The 16,385-nt window shown below is 38.5% G+C and overlaps 1 protein-coding gene across 3 annotated transcripts in view; it reads right to left on the bottom strand.

Annotated features, from left to right (window-relative positions):
• KLHL2 (kelch like family member 2) overlaps positions 1-16,385 on the bottom strand; it is a 78,766-nt gene that overhangs the window by 28,195 nt on the left and 34,186 nt on the right. For all 3 annotated transcript variants that reach the window (XM_015568708.1, XM_015568707.1, XM_006771064.2), the window contains one exon: positions 5,771-5,933. In XM_015568708.1, the coding sequence (XP_015424194.1) occupies positions 5,771-5,933 (163 nt within the window). The remainder of the gene's footprint in view (positions 1-5,770; positions 5,934-16,385) is intronic.

Raw genomic sequence — 16,385 nt, 5'->3', positions numbered from 1 at the left:
ATCTCTGTGGATTGGTTTGGCCAGTAGAAGTCACAACGCCAAGATAAGAAATTCTTTCCTTTTACTAAATGAGTTTTTATTCAGGTTACCATACCTCAGTAAGGTACAGTCAAAATTAGCAGCTATTGTATACTGGCAATACATACACACAAACTAAAATGTACCTAACAAAGCATTTACTTAAAATGTAATGCTAAAGAGCAAGTCATCTCAGCATTTAGGCTTCTTCCTCTACTTATATCCAGGGTTAGTTCCCATATCCACAATCTTGCTTCAGCCACCTCCTATCTTCATTACACTAGTTCTGTTACCAACCTCATCTATTGTTTCCACTCCTTTCACTCACAAGTTGACAGATTATTCTGTTTCTAGCACAGAGCTTTCAGGGTGACACTAGTACTTTTCCTTTAATGGTTTACCACTGTCACTGAGTAAAGCCAACCTAGTTATACTACCATTCAATCAATTCCATCTCTCTGAACAAATCCTGTAATTGCAAAAGGACATAATTCCCAGTGGCATAGACTATGCCATAAATATGCAAAATGCATTAAATATATATGTAGTGCATACATTATATATATATGTGTGTGTGTGTGTGTGTGAGTGTATATATAGTATACACAGTATAGTATATATAGATATATATGTGTGTGTATTCTTCCATATATAGAATAGAAGGCTTTCTTCTATTATATAGAATTCTTCCTTATATAGAATAGAAGGCTTCTCTTTATTCTCTATAGCTGTTGAATGCTGCTGTTTGCGTCCCTTCTGAAAATAAGATAAGCTTATCAAGAAATGAAAGACAGCCCTGGCCAGTTTTGCTCAGTGGAAGGATCTCGGGTTTGATATCCGTCAAGGGCACTTGTGGAAGGCAACCAGTCAATGTGTCTCTCTCACGTTGATGCTTCTCTCTCTCTCTCCCTCTCTCCCTTCCACGCTCTAAAGATCAATGGGAAAAATATCCTCTAGTGAGGATAAAAAAGAAAGAAAGAAATGAAAGACAATCCCTAGGATTTATCACACCAAGTCAGGTCCCTCACCCCAAATTAAGTCAATGAATTCAACAACAGAAGTCCAAAGTTTTGCTTGTTCTGTTTTGTATATACGCAGCGATAAGGTACAAATACTCTGATTTCTAAGCACCTTTTTTATCAAAATTAAATGCCACGTGGGATTCCTTAATCCCTCTATACCCCATCTAGACTCTCATCTGAGAAGCAAGGTAAGTGCATGGATAACAACAGTATTTTAGAGCCACAAACAGCTCACCTCTGAAAGACAAAGTGTTTGGGGGGAAATAAAGATATCTCTAGTCTTCATTTTCCTAATTAATAAAATGAAAGTGTTAGACTAGATAAATGTTAAGGTTACCTACAAGAGCTAACACACTATAATTCTTTGATTCTGAATACTATTAGTTTGTAGGAAAAAAATGCATTTCTATATCTCCTGCAGTTCATTAACACAGACAGTTTTGATAAAACCTGAACACAGCTCACTCATCTCAGCTAGAAAAACTGTCAACAAAGAAGAACAGAAAGAATGCATGTGGCCCTGACCGGTTTGGCTCAGTGGATAGAGCGTCGGCCTGCGGACTGAAGGGTCCCAGGTTCAATTCTGGTCAAGGGCATGTACCTTAGTTGCGGGCACATCCCCAGTAGGGAGTGTGCAGGAAGCACATCGATGTTTCTAACTCTCTATCCATCTTCTTCTCCCTTCCTCTCTGTAAAAAATCAATAAAATATATATATTTTTTTAAAAAGAATACTTGTGGTTTGCTAAGGCATAAATGAGGGCCATAATGAATGAGAGAATATAAAAATGATTAATCCTTTTAAGAAGTATCATTCAAGTCTACACGAATTCAATCTAGAAGTGCTATATATCAAATGCTTTCACAGTTCTCCAAAGAATCTTCTGTGTCAGTCAATTAATGTTACAATAGACCCTTGAGTAATCAGCACCTATTCTTTGGTATGCATATCACACTGTCAAGATTAGTAATGCTGTTATTAAAACCACTCTTTCAACATAGAGGGCAGCTTTCAAATGCATGAGCTTGTTTTGACAGGTGTTTACCCCACGCAGTGGTTCCTAGACTAAATTATGGAAAGGTGGCACACGACTGAAATAAATTGAATGCAGAAGAAAATGTTATGAGAACTGCTTTTACAGAAAATAGGGCACAATCTGAATATACTAAATTTAGGTGTGAGTTGACCATTACTGGCCTATAAACTCCTTGTAAGCAGAGGTTAAATTTTATTGGTCCTGTTATCACCCACAGCCATTTGGGTAATGCCAGGTACATAAAGAGGGTAGCTAAGAAATGACTGACCATTGGATCTCAGCTGAGCAGCTGAGAGATAGCTGAGCACAGGTTTATGAAAAAACACAAGCCTGGGAGAAGGGAGGAATACAGTCAGCACAGAAGATGAGACCTTGGAATTCCAAATCCCAACCAGGCCCTTTGTGCCCTGGAATTGTGGTCTAAGGTGGCAAGTATGTTTGTCAAGGAAAGACGGTGGTCACAAGGAACTAGGAAAGGGGCAAGGGAGCCACCAGTACAGATGTGGAAGTTGCTGAGAGCAGGGGAAATCAAGTACAGGGGGCAAAGGCAATCTAAGCGTCAAGGGCAAGTATGCCTGGAGGCCTAGAGAGAAAACAGGCTGCAGAGAGAATGCTGCAGACTGGAAACCAGCAAGCCAGTGCAGAGGTCAGGATGGTGACAGTAACAGAACAATGGTCTGGAGGTGATACCCTTTGACCCACCTCCCCAGTACGTAAAGAGGGGTGTAGAGGGAAGATTGTCCGTGAGTTGACAACTCTTAAAATTGGCTAATGAGTATTACTCTATTTGTTATGTGTTGTAGCTTTTCATAATAAATCATATCATAAAATATTGCTTGTAAACTTAAAGAAATTCAAGCAAATTTAAGACTCTGGAGCAGCTTCCTACCTGGTGAACACGTGGAGATGTGGGTGCACCCTGAGAGGGCACGGAAACTCTGTGCCCTTTCCCCAGCCCTTGCCCTGTGCATTTCTTCCACATGGCCTGTTCCCGAGTCAAATCCTTTTGTAATAAACTGAATTCTAGGACCTAACTTCAAAAGATACAGACTCTGACCTTCAGGCATTCCAGCTCTGGGAGATTTGCTGACCTTCAAACGTAAAACCATGACACACACCAGACCACTATTTGACCAGTTTTGCGTCCTTCCTTATCCGAACAGACTGTGCTGGTCTGCATGCAGAGAACTCTTCAACCCTCTCCCCTTAATCTCTCTGTCCTGTTTTCTCTCTCCCTCCTTATAAACCTCTGCCTGCATTGAGATGTTAAGATGGTCATTGGGACAAGAGTCCCCATCTTCTCAGGCTGCCGGCACTTAAATACATTATTCCTTACACCAAAAAAAAAGACTCAGGAGTATGGTTTAATAGCAGTACATCCTTTAAGACTAGACTTTGATTTAAAAGAGTGCATTCAAAATGAAAATCCAATTTTTCTTTATAATTTGGATGAAAGCGACAATAATTTTTCCACAAAAAATCCTTGGCATAATTACAAAGAAGGACTCTAGAAACTAAGATGTGGAAGTGTTCTAATATTGATGGAAAACTGTTAATCTTTTATAGCATACTGTCACAAAGTTAAGATTTTAAATAAAAGAAAGAATTAACAAAATCTGTTTCCTGAAAGCAGAGTAAATGAGTTCCTTCTGACAGAGTAAAACTATGCGATCTAGTAAGTACCTCATGTAAAGCACGTCTGGACATCTTTTGCATCAATCCCGCTTTATTCATTCTCTCCCTACCCATCTCTTCAGAGTCAGTAATGTTTATCAAGCACTTTGGAGACAACTAGCAGCCCAAGGAAGATACAATGTTAAATAGTGATTACTTTATGCACAAAAATTATCAAAAAATACAAATGCTTCCTTGGTTTACCTGATATAAATCACTGAAAACAGGCACATTATGTCTAGTAGTTGATGGATTTTATGGATTTAGAAGAAATATTTTCTATTTAGCTGAAGAAGAGAATTGGTTGTATGGAAACACATCAGTGGATTCTAATTTGTCTTTGGTTTTTCTTAAAATGCCTCATCCCACAGATTTCATGAATATCATTACACATTACAGGCATTCCCCAACTTACAAAAGGGTTGTGTTCTAAAAGTTTATCAGTAAACAAGCTTTCTGGAACTCAGATCACATTTTCCTACTGAAACAATTTTTTAAAGGGCAGTCAGGCCAATCTACAGAAATCTATAAAGCTCAAATTTATTGGACCTATTATGTTTTACTGAAGCACTGTGGCTTTTTGTTTTCAACTAACCATCTTATACCATTATTTCTTGAATAAATGCAAAAGGAGTTCTGGGGATAACTCTCCTTTCCAATGCTCTGCATGTGCATGTGCACGTACACATACACAGGCCCCCAGACTCTCCCACACACATACCCTTGGCCCAGGTCCATGTGTCAAAATGTCCCTTACTCATCAAAGTAAACACGATGGAGCAGAGATTAGATGAAGGGCTCTCACCTTTGAAGGCTGGAAGAAGTAGGGGTTACAGAGCTAATTAAGGGGCAATGGTTACGGAAGGTCCTATAGTAACTGTCCCTATTGGGTCTCACAGATACAGAGGACTGATGGTGGACTGTAACTTCCACAAGATTTATCCTCCAGAAAGATGATTAAAACAAACAAACAAACAAACTTCCTAATAATCACTTTTAATATATATTTAAATGTTTAAAACTCAAAACAAAGTAAATTTTTGGTTACTTTTGTGTTCTTTAGCTACATCCAAAGCTGTAACAAGAATCTGTCCTCCCCAGAGAGGGGGATCTGAGGGTCCTACATAGCAACCATGCTATGGCTTCCTCGACAACAGCAACAAGCCCTCCTCTGCCAAGGGAGAGGATGCCAGCACAAGATCCTAGAACCCACTGTCTAAGGAGAGGGCTGCCTATGTTGGATCTACTTTTCTTTTCTTTTTTTTTCTTGTTAATCTTCACCTGAGGAAGTCTTTTCCATTGCTTTTCAGAGAAAGTAGAAGGGGGTAAGCGGGGGAGAGGAAGGGTGAGAGAAGGGGAGAGAGAAACATCAATGTGAAAGAGACACATTGACTGGTTGCTTTCCTCATGTGCCCCAACCAGGCGGCAGGAAGTGAACCCTCAACCCAGATACGTGCCCTTGACCAGGAATCAAACCCGATACCCTTTGGTAGGTGGGCCGACACTCTTAACCACTGAGCAACATGGACCAGGGCTGGATCTGCTTTTCTTTTTTCCCCCAGTTTTTTGTTTTTATTGGATCTACTTTTCTACTCCACCCAAAGGCATCTAGATCTTCATTGCTTTAAAGATTTTTAAGCAATAAGGCTGTCCTCATGTATTCAAGAGGAGGGTGCAAAAAGCCACAGAGATAAAATGACTTCATTTCTTATGCAAACAATGACTATTAACTTGAAAATTTGAAAGACAAATACATAGGGATTCAAAGCTTGCATAAAATCAGGTATTCTATTACTTAGGCTCAATACCAATTTATAGTGTTTTTCTTTTCAAGTTCAGAATTTTATGAACATGATTCAATTACACTGTGCTACCTTTATAACATTTTAAACGTCTTCTTATAAAGCCAAGATCCAGAAACAGGACATGATTTTCCAGAAATCACTATAGATTCACTTCAAAATTCAAGTTTTCCAGATTCCTCCTGGTCTCTAACTCAGCAGAGGTCTATGCGACTTGCCTGCATAGGTGTTGGCTTTGTTCAGGAGGTCTGTGCATGCATGCATATCCGCAAAAGCCCGGATTCCTAAGCAGTTGACAGGGTGAAGCTGAGATTCCAAAAATTCACAGCAAGTCTTCTTCACATCCTGTAACTGTAACAAACCAGCAGCTGGAAGAAGCACCTGTAACACACAAGCAAGCATGATAAGGCAACTGCTGGAGAAACAGTCACTATTTGTTGCTTCTACAGAGGGCACAAGAGGTCCAGCCACAGCTTAGGATTTGCATCCAGACCCACACAAAAAAGTAATCTAAAGATTATCTGCAAAAAAAGAGTGATCGATGCCTCTTCACATTCCTCATAATTTTTATAGACTCTTTCAAAGGTCCTTCCTCAGTCATAAGAATATAAGGGCAATTAGATCATATTAGATTTAGTGGTTCTTTTTATACGCATACAAAATAGTCTTTTGAATTTTAAAAATATAAGTTGTTAGGATGCTAGGGGGTGCTATGGTTCAGTGAAAATGATTTTGTTCCCTGAGTCTGAGCAGTCATGGGATGAGCTTCAGTGATTTGTGGAGCAGGCGTGAGCCCAGAGGAGTACGTACCATAACAAGGCCTCATTTTGTTCATCCACTCTCTGAACAACAAAACAAATTGCTTCCCTTGGGGGTAGCACCATTTTAAATTCAACAGTCTCTAGCTATAAGCAGTGTCTCTAGAATGTAATACATGTGCTAAAAAGGAAAACATAAAAGATAAGTGCCTAGTAACTTTTTAATTAGTTTTTATATGAATAACTCCAAGAAATTTTCTTTAATTATAGGTTATTCTATACAATTTAGCTAGCATCTTCATTATAAGTACTATATCCAACACTATAACTGCTTTTCAAATAGGTCAATGATGAAAACATTTTTCCTTATAAGTGAATTAGTACAGTGCTATGTTAAGGACCATATTTGAAAGTCAAATTTAGGAGGAAAACTTCATAAAAAGAAGTTCTCAAACAACTGCAGTTCTTTTATAAAAGCCAAAAGGGAAAAAAAAGCCTCAACTGTTTAGAACAATGGTCAATTTTAGAAAAGATCACGTCAGCATAAAAAAGAAATAAGACCTTCCTAGCTGGGTTGGCTCAGTGGATAGAGTGTCGGCCTGTGGACTGAAAGGTCCTGGGTTTGATTCCAGTCAAGGGCACATGCCCAGGTTGCAGTGTGGGGCATGAAAGAGGCAGCCAATCAATGATTCTCTCTCATTATCGATGTTTCTATCTTTCTCTCGCTTCCCCTCTGAAATCAATAAAAATATATTAAAAAAAAAAGAAACAAGACCTAATTTCCTTCAGTAATTGACTTTCAGATATGCCACAGAGGAAAAGTAAACAATAATTCTGAGTATCTTTTACAATTTTCCTAAGTATATGTAAGTCGTCCTAAATGTGGGAGAGTGCATCGTGTCTTTCTGTAACACAAACCACTCTATTTTCTTTAAAAAACCATGTAAGTTTTAACTCTCAGATCTATAGACTGTGTGTGTGCCCACATGAACATAATCAAATGGTCATGAATTAAGGACTAAGAGGATAACTTATGTTTCAGTCCAAACCCATCAACTAATATTCATTTTTTTTTAAAACATAAAACAGTATGTATAGGTAATGCCTTTTCCTTCTAATTTAAGAAAAATAAAGTGCGGCCAAAACCGGTTTGGCTCAGTGGATAGAGGGGTCCCGGGTTTGGTTCAGGTCAGGGGCATGTACCTGGGTTGCGGGCACATCCCCAGTGGAAGATGTGCAGGAGGCAGCTGATCGATGTTTCTCTCTCATCGATGTTTCTGACTCTCTATCTCTCTCCCTTCCTCTCTGTAAAAAATCAATAAAATATATTTTAAAAAAATAAAGTGCAAATAATGCTGTTTACAGCCAAACCTTTTGTGTAATGTGTATAGTGTGTTTCATTATGTTATAAGAATGAATCTCCATGGAAGACTTCAGTCGAGATAATTTGCAAATTGGAGGATTTCCTACACTGGTATAATTGTGCTCTGAAGCAATGTAAAGTGCATTCCAAGATGCTTAACAAATGCAGCCATTTAATTCAGCAAATACAAATAGTTAAGAAAGTGGTCTTCAGCGTAAGATTCAATCTCTGTGAAATTTGCACAAATAGCAATGATCACCCATCTAATCAGTATTTTTCCAGAAACAACACAGTGTAGTACAGTAATAGTCAAATTGTTTGGCAATACGGAAAGACAGAGATACTTGGTGGGGGGAAGTGGCTGAGCAGAAACAGGCTCACTCATATACTGCTGGTGGGAATGTATACAGGGGTTGGCAGAAATAGGTTTACAGTTGTGACTACATGAAACAGTTTATTCTTGTATTATTATTTCTTAATTATTGTATTATTTTCCATAAAAACAACTGTAACCCTACTCTTGCCCACCCTATATTGGTTCAGCCCTCATGAAGAGCAAATTGTCCATTTCAATTAAAATTACAAATGCCTATATCCTCTGACCCAGCAACTTAACTTACAGGTACACTAATATATGCAGAAAATCTCACACGTACAAGACATCCATTAGAGCATTACTGTGGGTAATAGCAAAAGTTAGAAAAAAAGCCTAAATGTCCATCTTAAAGAGACTGGTTACTTATAATAATCTATTTGATGGACTCCTCTGCAGTCATTCAAAAGAATAAGAATAGTATATATGAATGAGATAATTTCTAAGATATATTAAATGAAAAAAAATCAGTGTTCAGTTAATAGTATACTAACATGCACATATAGATCCACATTTACATATGTATCCATGTAAAAAAAAAAAGCAGCTACAACAGGCTTTAAAATTTTTTATTCTGAATAATTTCAACATCACTATCAAACCCAGGTCTACCTTATGAAGAGACTGAAGTTTATAACATTGTAGAATCTCAGATCTGAAGAGGATAAAACAAGTCAGGTAGGCCAGGAATATAAAAGTTATTTATCTGTAGGCCATCAGCTAGAAATTCACAAATATTTTTTTATTGATGTCAATAATGAGTCAAGTGCCTCCATGCTTGGCAAACATGTAAAATATAATTGAAGTGTTTAGTCAAAGGTATAAAACAAGTTTATTCATCTTTTCCTTTTGTCACTAAAGCCTTCAAAAATGCCTTGGTTTTATGATGTGATTTTACTAGGACTAAACTTCAACAGCTCATAATTATGAAATTCATGACATACAGCTTCAAATGCAATTACTAACTGGTCCAGGCTTACTAACATGACCCCTGGTCACCATCAGTCACTCATGATGAAAACAGGAAGCAGCTAGGGCCACACCAAATTTCTAATTACTCTGCATATTAGTTGGATAGCCAGCTAAAGAAAAACAAAATAAAAAATGCTCCATGAGGGGGTGGGAGGGGGGAGGGGAGGAACATATGTAATACTTTCAACAATAAAGATTTTTTTAAAATGCTCCAAATTTGAAATGACACATACCCCATAACCAGAAACACTCCAAACAGCTGGCAGCCTATGAGCTTGATGCCCTGGAATCAAATCAACCCAAACCTCCTACTTTGTCTGATAAAGAAACCAAACACTAGAGAGGCAAGCGAGTTGACCAAGTCATGTAGCTGGTGAGTGGGAAGCCAGGGCTACAATCAAATTCACCAACTGTCTATTATTTGTTCCATTATCTTGAGCCCCCTCTCAAGTTGCAGAAGAGAAGTGCTGACCAAAATTCTATTTTTCTTTCAGCAAGAGTAATAAAGATAATAAACACCTCAACAACACATTCTTACAATTGTTTCCATTTACTGAGTAAAAACTGAGTTAGGCACTGTGCTAAGCACTTGGCAGATAACAATATCTCATTATCCCCATTATATACAAGCGAATACAGAGGCTTGGAGAAGTTGGGTAACTTGCCCAAGGCCACAGACCTAGCATAGGACAGGCCTGAGTCTGCTATGAGTACAGTATTAACCAAGGCGGGTATAATGCTTTTAGAGGACACACAGATAAACATTTCATGTTACTAGTTAGTAATATGTTTTTGCAGTTACCTTCTATTTATTTTAATAATATAAATTATTTCTTCAGTAGATTAAAGCAAAAATTGAGTCAATGTAAAGAAAAACATTAACTATGTAATAGTATTAGTAGTATAGAATACAGCAAAATCATGGGCCAAAACCGGTTTGGCTCAGTGGATAGAGCGTCGGCCTGCGGACTGAAAGGTCCCAGGTTCGATTCCGGTCAAGGGCATGTAGCTTGGTTGCGGGCACATCCCCAGTGGGAGATGTGCAGGAGGCGGCTGATCGATGTTTCTCTCTCATCGATGTTTCTAACTCTCTCTCTCTCTCTCCCTTCCTCTCTGTAAAAAAGCAATAAAATATATTTTTAAAAAAATCATGGAAGTGCACACAAATTATTGAACTTTAGAGAGATCTGATTTGGTGGGTGATGAAAGGAATTTTGGGGATAAAATTGGCAGGTTTAGGGAATTTTAGGAATGCATAGGTGAGGGCGTAGAGCCGCCAGAAGGCATACATTCACAGAGAATAAAAATGGTGCCACAGGATAAGGGGAGAGGAAGCCATCCATTCACAGAAGATAAGGAAAAGCCACAGAGCATGGGGGGAAAAGGAAACAAACTTCCACAGAGGATAGAGAAATGCCAACAAATGGCAGAAAGAGGAAAACAAGAGAGAGAGATATGTTACAAGATAAGAGAGCTGGAAAGAAGGAAACACCACATGGGTTTGGGGCTTTGAAGCTGAAATTCTACAAAAAGAGTGACCAATTAGAAGGGGAGCTATAATAATAAAAGCGTAATATGCAAATCGATCGAATGGCCGAACACTGGAACGACTGAGGTATCAAGGCAGCCGCTGTTGCTGCAAGGAAGGGATCAAGGCAGCCGCCACGGCCGCGAGGGAGGGATCGAGGCAGCCGCCGTAGCTGCAAAGGCCTACTCTTGCATGAATTTCGTGCATGGGGCCTCTAATCTATATATATAAAAGGCTAAATATGCTAAGTGTCTGACCGTTCGACTGGTAGCTATGACATGCACTGACCACCAGGGAGCAGACGCTCAACGCACAGGCATGGAAACATGGAACAGACTGATGAATCTCAGAGGGAAGGGGGGAGGGCGGGAAGGCGGGAAGAGATTAACTAGAGATCTTATATGCATCCTAGAGGCCAGGTGCAGATATTCAGCCTGTGGGGATTGGGCCAAAACCATGCACCAGGCCTCTCACATCCTCTGAGGTGTACCGGAGTGGGAGAGGATGCAGGCCAGGCCAAGGGACCCGACTAGTGCACGAATCTGTACACCAGGCCTCTAGTAAGATCATAACGTGAGGAAGGGGTCCCATTAGAAGAGAGCATGAAGTGACAAAGAACTACAGCCTTTATAAACCTTAGCAAAAGAGAGCTTAAGGACTTACCCCCTTGGGACTCCCTCCCTACGTGGGAGTCTGTATTTGCTTCCAATAAATTTCCACCCTTTTCATCTACCACCTTTTGTCCCTATTTTCATTCTTCAAATACATCTGGACAAGGACCCAGGAAAGAAATTACCCTTGTATCCTGCTCAGGAAAACAACCTGAATCAATTGATTCCCTTGAATCAAGGAGATTTAGTATCCTAATATTTTATATCTGACATCATTATGATTCCAGAGGTTTCTACATAACACTGGAAAGGAAGAATGTGCTTTAATCTCAAACTATCATAATCCCATCGCTTATTTTCTATAAGCTATATTATTAGTAACAAATGTGGGAAACACCTAGCCATGTAAAGAGGTGATTTCTTAATTTTCTACTTAGGTCACAAAAATATCTTGGGCATTGTAACCAAGAGGTCTTAGGAATTACAAAAAAAAAGAGATCTGAAGAAATAATTTATGACTTTAAAACTAATTTTTCTGAGCTCTGTAGAGCAAAGAAACAGTTGAATTAGTGCTGCTTTTTATAGGAGGTTGAATTATATTGATACAGTAAACCCCAGCCACAGAGCATTATGATCTAACTAGAGGCTGGTACATGAATTCATGTACATTGAAAGGAAATTAATCAAAAAGGAGCCCAGAGTGACAGTTTTCCTTGAAGGTCACCATGCTGTTTGCTGTAACCGATCTGCAACATTTCAGGAAAAGACAGTTAAAAAAAAAGAAAGGAAATTAATTAGAAGGTGGCTAGTGGAGCCGGACTGGGCAAGGGACCAGACACACCCAGAAGCCAACCTCCCGAGGTCCCTCCCCGGCCAGCTGCACCTGGGGTGGCGCCGGGCCTCGAAGGGACCCCACTGGGCCTCTAGCAGAACAATGAATAAGTTCTACACATTACTCTTCATATCAATAGCAATATCTTAAGCGCTAGAGAAACATGAAGTAAAAGAATATGGCCAGCTAATTAAATAAACAACTCCAAATGCTATCATTTTGTTAAATAGAAAAAAATATTTTCTCCTAGATATGTTGATTTCCAACATAAGGAGATACATAAAAGCCTGAAAATTTTGTTCTATGGAGTTGTTTTCTACAATGAACAAAGAAGTAGGGGGAAAGCTACTATTGATTAGTGAAGACAAGCTGAACATTAGACAGGGAAGGTAGCTGAGCCAAATGATTAGCACCTGGGTGACACTCTTACACCAGCTGCATGTGTTAAAGTGAGATGCTTTCATCCTACTTCATGTTGTTTGACAAGCCAAATTACACATAAGATGTTTCACTTAGACAAGTACACTCCTTCTGCCTGGCTATTAGAATCTGTAGTTTATTTTCAGCTTGGGTATTTATTTACTCCAGTGGGGGAAACAGTTTATATAGTAAGTCTTTTAAATCCTGAGCCATTGGCAGTATATTTAGAGAAGATATGACCAATGGGTCTGAGTGCTCCATATATAAGATTTCCAGATGTCTATGAAAACATGCAAACGTGAAACTAACAACTCAGTCACTGTTAACTTTTCAGTAAGTGCAGATTTTTATTAATATCCAAGCTATTTTATATTTATATCAGAAGAACCTGTTTATTTAAAGTGGAAGGACTTTGCATGTCAGCAAGGACCTGAAAAGAAAAAGGGAAACAGCTGTCCAAAGGGCACGCATGAGCAGAGGGAAGAAATTACCCACACAGTAAAAAAGCTATTTGTCACGGAAGTAAAAAAGTCTCATTGTGAAATATAACCTATAACTTTCACTAGCATACATCTTCTAAAATAAGTTATATTTCACAAGTTTATTTTCTCAATTGGCTGCTTAATGCTCATTGCACATTTACTCATAGAAACAGTATTAAAAATAGTCATAAACTGCAATATCAATGAACATAACACTGCCACCTGACTGCTGTGACCTCAGGGGGTGCAGGGGAGAAGGAAGAAGAAAGTTTCCTTCCTCTTTCTGGGATGTAGGCCTGGCCGAGTACAGTTTTGAAATAGGAAGTGTCTGTCCTTGGCATCCTGCCACCTCATTCACACTTGCACATCTCAGTCCTAAACCTTGGCCACCAGGAGCCAGCCCTCTGCTCTGTGCACCCAGCAAGGATTCTCTACCCAGATCTGCCTTTCCTGATTGCCAAGGGTTTCATCCTTCAAATACACCTATCTCACCTTCCCTCCCCCACACCCGTACCCGATGTCCATCCCTCAGGATAGCTGCTGCCAGCAAGGTCTAAAAGAAAGCCATCTTATCATTCACTCACATCAATGGTTAACAGCACATCACCTTCCAGGACAAAACCCTTCCAGAGGTATTTAAAGTTTTAAGAGAGACTAACTCTTAAGCAGAACAAATCTGTAATTAATGTCATTCTCAATAGTATAAAAATGAAGGGGAAAATGCAAAGGAAAAAGTAGGGGCACTGCCTGAAAGCCACCTCCCCAATATTATCTTTTCACAGCTGTTTTTTCCATTATTTTTAACCCAAGGTTTCTCTAAATCTCCAACTTATTCAACAGTGGCTCAAATGTATAATGAAAATAGCACCTACCTTATAGAATGTTGAAAAAATTAAATGACATGGTCAACCATTCACTACAGTGCCTGGCACATGACCAGAGGTAGTGCATTAGTTCTAATTCAAGGGCTTGTTTCTTGGATTGAATTGAACATTCAACCCTATGACAGTGGAATGCCAGGATTTCCTCTCTCCTTCACAAGGTGATATTCTATGCTGGTTCATTCACAATAAACATAGATTGTTTTCTTTTTTGATCAAATATTGCCAAAGTCAAAGATATAATCAGGGCCCATTTGGAAAAGAACAAACACAGAATACAAACCTGGGAAAATATTTGATACCTCACTAATTATCAGATAGATATAAATGAAAATAATGAAAGCGCACATTTGATCACTATTGATACAATTTTTCTTTAACAACATCCATTCAGGTCAAGGTATAGTAAGCCTTGGCCCCTAGCACATTTTTTGCTACCATTGTAACTAGACAACTCTCTTAGAAAGCAAACAGGCAACTTTCATTATGGGCTACCAAAAACATACATATATGCCTAAAATGCAAAATGTCCCCTCGGGAGTTCAAGAAGGGAGGCCCCGGCCAGCAGCCAGCAGCCACTAGGGACCCTATCCATGCATGAATTTCATGCACCAAGCCTCTAGTAAAAGTTGAAAGTCTTTGACCCTGGGAGTATGTTTCTGGAAATCTATCCTGAGAAAATAGTTCACAAATTGGAATAGGCTACAATCCACAAATTTTATTTTAGCATTACTTATAAGAGGGAGGGGAGGGGACAGGAACAACTAAAGATTTAAACAATGCAGAAATATATGCAGCAGAAGCACTCTTTACCAACCTTTGCTCACCTACCCACCTGATTAACCAACTCTCCCCATGTCCTCTGCAAAGTATACCCTCTAGTATGCTTGCACACTTCTGCCCCTACATCTGAGTTGCACTTTATCAACACATATGTGTTGGATTTGTTCACAAATCTGTTTGACACTTGCACTTGTTATTGAAATTATATAACTTAAATAGATATGTGTAATCCAATAAAATGTGAGTGTAAAAAGAGAGTTGTTCCTATGAAGACGAAGTTTATTGCTTTATAACCACTTGACCAATGTGTTAATGCAAAAAGACATTTTTTAATCAAATTAGACATGAGAGTAAGGAAACAGAAATTGTATAATTTGAAGATGACTTCACACTGAGATTTCTTTTTAAGTCTCAGTGGTTGCTGTACTTAAAAAACAAGAAAATGAGAATTGATGATTATGATGTGGTACCTGTGTAAGAATGAGCAGCTGACCATATTTAGTTTTACAACAAAAGACTGGCATGCAATTGTACAGTTACATGTTTTAGGTTAAAATAAAGTATTTAGCCCGGCCGGTGTGGTTCAGTGGTTGAGCATCAACCTATGAACCAGGAGGTCACAGTTCAATTCCTGGCCAGGGTACGTGCCTGGGTTGCGGGCTCGCTCCCCAGTGTGGGACATCCCCAGTGTTGGATGTGCAGGAGATAACTGATCAATGATTCTATCTTGTCATTGGTGTTTCCATCTCTCTCTCCCTCTCCCTTCCTCTCTGAAATCAATAAAAATGTATTATTTTTAAAAAGAAAATAAAAATATTTAGAGTATACAGTACATGTATAATTTTTTAAATGGTTTCTCCACTTTATAGCCTTTTTCGATTAAGTGGTCAACCATATCAAAAGGCCTCCTACCAAGGGAGTCCCTCCTGGGGTGCCTTGCTTTTAGGAATGACAGGGTTTAAAACACGATACACCAACATATTACTGGCACTTCCTGTCTACAACAAAAAAAAAACAACCTGTTCTATACCATCAATAAAATGGACACACTATGTTGAATTTTCTACTGTACTGAGACTGTGTTCCTTACCAAAAATTAATTTTTAAAGGTCTCTTGGAAAACTCTCATTTAAATTCTGTTCCTTTTCTAAAAGGATGAGATTTCCTACCTCAAATCATTTCAACTCATGCAACATACAAGTTTCATGAACTGTTTAAAACTCATCCATTCAAAATTACAAGATGCTTATTAAAATCCTCTGAGATGATAAAAGTTCTAATGTAGATAGAACCTATGGCTGAACACTCAAAACACTTGGGCATAAGAGCATTTACTTACATTTGTCATTGTCTATTAACATCCTGACCTTTGTTTTCCACACTGACATCAAGTGAAAAGCTCATACCTACTTTTAGCAAGTCAAAACAAATACCCAAAAGCTGAGAAGTAAAAACGTATGGTACAAAATCACAAATTTAGCAATGAAGTAAATGTTTTAAAAAATTCAAGCTCCTTTAGAATTTTCCAAAAATGTTCATCAGCACATCAAATGAAGAAGAGTAAATCTTCAATAAATTTTGGAAAATAAAAAAATACTTTTTAGTTATAAAAATATATTTATTTTTTAACTTATAAGCTCTCTTTTTGAGCAACACTAGTTAATTACAACTTAATAGTTGTTGTCTGATTTGAACTAATTACTTAACCTTCCAGAGCTTTCTCATTTGCAAAATAGAGTAATACCTACTTAATCGTAGTGAATATATGTAACACATAGCTGAAAATAAACCCATGTGAAAACAATTCAGCTGTATAAAAATCCAAGTATT

Source organism: Myotis davidii, unplaced genomic scaffold (genome assembly GCF_000327345.1).
Source record: "Myotis davidii unplaced genomic scaffold, ASM32734v1 scaffold225, whole genome shotgun sequence".
In the NCBI taxonomy this organism is placed as follows: domain Eukaryota; kingdom Metazoa; phylum Chordata; class Mammalia; order Chiroptera; family Vespertilionidae; genus Myotis; species Myotis davidii.
This window is presented reverse-complemented; position numbering and strand designations above follow the sequence as displayed.